Below are 5,776 nucleotides of genomic sequence, written 5' to 3'. Positions count from 1 at the left end.
GACTTCACCATTCTCCAGTTTGCTTAAGCCAGGAAAAAAAAAATTGAGTCAGGGTCACATTATTTTTCCCTCATTCCCATTTCCAATATATAAGCAAGTCTTGGTATTATCTCTATTAAAAACTATATCTTTGTCTGTTTAAACGTTCTTCATTTCCATTACTCTTCTAGTCAAAGTCACCCTAACTCCTCATCTGGATTACTCCAATAGCTTTATAACTACTCTCCTTTCTTTTTTTTTTTTTTTTTTTTTTTTTTTTTTTTGTGAGGAGATCAGCCCTGAGCTAACATCCGCCAATCTTCCTCTTTTTTTTTTTTGCTGAGGAAGACGGCCCTGGGCTAACATCGGTGCCCATCTTCCTCCACTTTATATGGGACGCCGCCACAGCATGGCTTACCAAGCAGTGCGTCGGTGCGCGCCCGGGATCCGAACCAGCGAACCCCGGGCCGCCGCAGCGGAGCGCGCGCACTTAACCGCTTGCGCCACCGGGCCGGCCCCTACTCTCCTTTCTTTTATCTTGCTTGATTATGCATTCTTTTCATAGCTGTCCAAGTGATAATTCAAAAATGCAAATTTGAATATGTCACCACCTCCTCCTCCATTGTGATTTTTAAAACTCTCCAATGTCTTCTCATCACATTCCTAGTAAAAACTAACTTCCTATTGTTATCTGGAAGGCCCTACGAGACCCAATCACCACCTGGGTCTCTGATTTTACCTATTGTCCTTCTCTTGTTTGCTCACGAGGCTCCAGACACAGTCATTTCCCCCTCTCAATGGAACAATCTTCCTCTAGATCTTCATATGGCCAGTTCTTCTTTATTATTCAGGTCTCAGCTCAAATGTCACCTTCTCAGATAAGCAGTGTCATGTCATCCAAATTACGGTACTAAACTATACACAGTTATTATCACACTCAATCTCTATTAAATAGTGCTGTTTTATTTTAAAATTGCACTTGCATTTACCTAAACTTTCTTATTTATTTTCTAATATAATTTACGGCTTATAAGATCAGGGATTTTGTCTTATCGCCATTTAATTCCAGTGCTTAAAATATCACGTCTATCGCATAGTGGGTGCTCAAATAATATTGGGTTAATTAATGTATATATGTATAATTGCAGACATTATATGTATACATGTATATGTGCACACGTACATAGAGGTATATATGTATAATTGATATGTATATGTAACGTGTGTGTGTGTGTGTATGCACACCACATGTTAGGTACTCGGCTAGGTGTTGAGCAAGGCAAATGAAACACGGCTTCTATTTGCAAGAGACCCATAATCTAGTGGCAGAAAAGATGTTAAAATCTCCTTAAAGGGCACATCTCTTCCCTCTACTAATAGACAACTCTCTGATTAAGCAACAATAGAGCTCTCATTTAGTGTTGAGTAGGACAGATTCAGAAGCCTATAGCTGGATATAAAAGGAAGGAAATCAGAAAGATGGTTGTTTAAGTACAAATGGAAAACTTGAAAGGAGACCATTTCTGGGGAGCTCTAGGGAGTTACCGTACTGGGCCTACAGAAAAATAATGGGGAAAGAGAAAGAAACTACGTGGAAATAACAGAAGATAAATTTTTTCAAACTGAAGGATAAACTCTATCATGAGCCACGTCCTTGGCTGGCCTAAACATTTATTCTAACCTGAGTGTCTAGAATCATCTAACTTCTGGACTGTTGCAGTGAGTAGTTATGTAGTATCCGGGATGAGACTAAGAAACATTGTAAACATTTTTGTTCTCCCCGACACTAATCCATGAAATATGGAGGCAATATGCCTCTTCCTCATATCTGTCTGCTCCTTAGCAACAGTGGTAGTGGCACAGCTTCTTTTTCCATACTTTTTTCTCTTTGATTCCTGACTTTTGTTTAGAATTTAGAGAAGTCATACATATGCAGGGTAATGTGGGTTAGGAATCACTACTGTGAAGGTAATTACAGCTTTGGGTAGTAGATTAGAGTACGGTTAGAATTGCGTTCCTTGAAATCCCTCAAGCATGCATTCTTCTGTGAAGTCTAGTTAATTCATAGTTGATGGAAACGATTTCTAAGTTGTAGTGTGCATCATAAATTTCCTGGGGAGCTTGTTAAAATGCAGATGACCATATGAAATTCCAGGGATTTAATTAAGTAGTTAGAGGATATTCCCTGGTATATGCAGTTAAGAACACAAAAGATACAGGTTTTCCTAAGAGTATGTTCTGAGAAACAATGGCTTATATGGATGTGATTATTACTTTTAAGAAAGAATTCTGCATGTATATATGCATGTATATGTACACACGTGCACAGATGTATATACACATGTATATATATCATTGATATGTATATGTAACACGTGTGTGTGTATGTGTCTATACACACACCACATGTTAGGTACTTGGCTAGGTGTTGAACAAGGCAAACAAAACATGGCTTCTATATGCAAGAAGCCCGTAATCTAGTGGCAGAAAAGATGTTAAACGATCTTAAAGGGCATATCTCTTCCCTCCACTAACAGACAACTCTCTGTTTAAGCATCAGCAGAGCTCTCATTTAGTATTGGGTGGGACAGATTCAGAAGCCTATGCCTGGATATAAAAGGAAGGAAATCACCAAGATGGTTGTTTATGTACAAATGGAAAACCTGAAGGGAGAGAAATTCTGGGGAGTTCTGGGAAGTTACTGTACTAGGCCTACAGAAAAATAATGGGGAAAGAGAAAGAAACCACATGGCAGTAATGAAAGATAAATTTTTTCAAAATGAATGGTAAACTCTATCATAAGCCACGTCTTTGGCCAGCCTAAATATTTATTCTAGCCCGAGTGTCTAGAATCATCTAACTTTTGGACTACTATAGTGAGCAATGAGTAGTTACATAGTGTCCAATGAGCCAAATGAACAATGTAAATAGTTTTGTTCTCCCCAACACTAATCCAAGAAATTTGGAGGCAATGTGCCTCTTCCTCATATCTGTCTGCTCCTTAGCAACAGTGGTAGTGGCATAGCTTCTTTTTAATACTTTTTGTTTTTGATCCCTGACTTTTGTTGAGAACTCAAATATATGCAGGGTAATGTGGCTTAGGAATCACACTGTGAAGGCAATTACAGCTTTGGGTAGTAGATTAGAATAAGGTTAGAATTGGGTTCCTTGAAATTCCTCAAGCATGGATTCTTCTGTGAAATCTAGTTGATGCATATTTGATGGAAATGGTTTCTGAATTGTAGTGTGCATCACAAATTTCCTGGGGAGCTTGTTAAAATGCAGATGACCACATGAAACTCCAATGATTTAATTAAGTAGGTAGAAGATAGTCCCTGGAATATGCAGTTAAGAATACAAAAAATACAGGTTAGCTTAAGAATATATTTTGAGAAATGATGGTTTATAATGATGTCATTATTACCTTTAAGACAGAATTCTGAGATGATATACTTGGAGCAATACCTTGAAAGAAGAGCTGCATTTCTGTGGTTATAACAGGGAAAAAAGGACATTTCTTCTGGAAAACCCAACATGTGGCCCAACAGCAGCTCCAATTCCTTCCTGTTGACTGGTTTTCCAGGCTTGGAGGCCTCTCACCACTGGATATCCATACCCTTCTTTTTCGTATACATCTCTGTCATTTTTGGCAATGGCACCCTCTTCCTTCTCATTAAGGAAGATCACAACCTTCATGAGCCTATGTACTACTTCCTGGCCATGCTGGCAGCCACAGACCTTGCAGTGACCTTGACCACAATGCCCACAGTACTCGGAGTTCTCTGGCTGGATCACAGGGAGGTTGGAAAGGTAGTCTGCTTTTCTCAAGCCTACTTTATACACTCACTTTCCCTGGTAGAGTCTGGTATTTTGCTTGCTATGGCCTATGACCGTTTTATTGCCATTCACAAACCCCTGCGATATACCTCTGTACTCACTAATACTCGAGTGGTGAAAATTGGGCTGGGTGTTCTGATGAGAGGATTTGTATCTATTGTCCCCCCAATCTTGTCCCTCTATTTTTTTGCCTATTGCCACTCCCATGTCCTTTCCCATGCATTTTGCCTTCACCAAGATGTCATCAAACTGGCCTGTGCTGACATCACTTTCAATTGACTGCATCCAGTTGTGCTTGTAGTCCTTACACTTGAGCTGGATTCTCTGATTATCCTCATCTCCTATGTGTTCATACTCAAGAGTGTACTGAGGATTGCCTCCAGAGAAGAGAGGGCCAAGGCCCTCAACACCTGTGTCTCCTATATCTGCTGTGTCCTGGTTTTCTATGTCACAGTGACTGGATTGTCTCTGATTCATCGCTTTGGGAAGCAGGTTCCACATATTGTCCACCTCATTATGAGCTATGTGTATTTTCTGTTCCCTCCACTAATGAATCCTATAATCTATAGTGTCAAGACCAAGCAGATCCAGAGTGGCATTCTTCATCTTTTTGCTACCCATAGAGTTGGAGCCTGACCTCTGACCATCACAGTTCCTCACACAGGACGCGAGAACTCTGCTTTTTGGCAGGGGAACAAAGTCTCATATCAAACACCCATGATCTTGGTAAAATAATTGTCAAGACAGAGTTACAAATTGTCCTAATGTATCTCTTTAAACCCAGCTCTTTGCCATAATCTAGTTTACGTAATTTTTTTAAAATGTCTGGGGGCCGGCCCCATGGCCTAGCAGTTAAGTGTGCACGCTCAGCTGCTGGCGGCCCGGGTTCGGATCCGGGCGCACACCAAAGCACCGCTTGTCAGGCCACGCTGTGGCGGCGTCCTATATAAAGTGGAGGAAGATGAGCACAGATGTTAGCCCAGGGCCAGTCTTCCTCAGCAAAAAGAGGGGAATTGGCATGGATGTTCACTCAGGGCTGATCTTCCTCACCAAAAAAATAAATAAATAAAAATAAAATAAAATTTCTGTATACTGATTATCTCTCTGCCATTCAACCCTTGTGAAAACAATACCCTAGGTGTTTATAGGTGTGTCTATAATGCATCTGACATGTATTTCTTTGAGGTTAGAAAGGTGCTGGATAGAAACAGAGTTATAAGGATATAAAATAGAGAGTCGGTTTGGGTGAAACGGAGTAAAGTTTGGTCTATTTATATCCAATTGAATCTTTAACTCCTGTGGATTCCCTCATAGACATCCACACAATTGTGGGGACCTATATGTTTGGTCATTGAAGCTCAGGAATGTTCCCAAAAGGAAGTAGAAATTCTTCCTTGATTAGTGTTGTAATCCTACTTATCATCCCAACTACCTCATTGATTCCTCTCCTCTCCATCAAATGATCATGACTTTGTCTCAAGAACCATATGGTTATATTTATTCCACAAGGCAGTACCTACTTATAGAAAGATTATCTGTGATTAGTGGAACCATGGATAAATGAGAGGAAATAAACATAGTTAGCACCTCCTTCCCTCTTTGCCCTTATTCTTAATCTACTACTCCAATCTTTAGGTCTGATGTTGGTGCCATCTCCAGAGCATGTACCACTAGCTAACTAGTCTTTTTGAGTGGAAGAGACAGTTCTCTCTCCCTCCTTTTACTATGAACAAGGCCTGAGGGACTGAAGGAATAGGTTTCCACATTTTTGAAGAATAGCTGATTTTATACATATATCTGACCCCATTTTATAAATGTCACTGTCTCAAGGAATAAAATATTATTCTTGTTTGCTTGAAATATTCTGATGAGTTACTAAGGGACTTGTGACTCAAGTTAAAGCAGTCTCAAAGGGTGGAAGCTATGTCTTCATTAGACCAAAATCAGAGCAGAGATAGAA

At 39.9% G+C, this 5,776-nt stretch overlaps 1 protein-coding gene across 1 annotated transcript; it reads left to right on the top strand.

The window, feature by feature from the left end:
• The first annotated feature begins 3,513 nt into the window (after window positions 1-3,513).
• Window positions 3,514-4,452, top strand: LOC131408041 (olfactory receptor 51B5-like). The gene is given in 1 exon segment (XM_058544609.1): window positions 3,514-4,452. A coding segment is annotated over 1 exon segment (939 nt).
• Window positions 4,453-5,776: the final 1,324 nt, after the last annotated feature.

Source organism: Diceros bicornis, chromosome 7 (genome assembly GCF_020826845.1).
Source record: "Diceros bicornis minor isolate mBicDic1 chromosome 7, mDicBic1.mat.cur, whole genome shotgun sequence".
In the NCBI taxonomy this organism is placed as follows: Eukaryota; Metazoa; Chordata; class Mammalia; order Perissodactyla; family Rhinocerotidae; genus Diceros; species Diceros bicornis.
The sequence above is the reverse complement of the archived record's forward strand: the minus strand, read 5'-3'. Positions and strand labels throughout refer to the sequence as shown.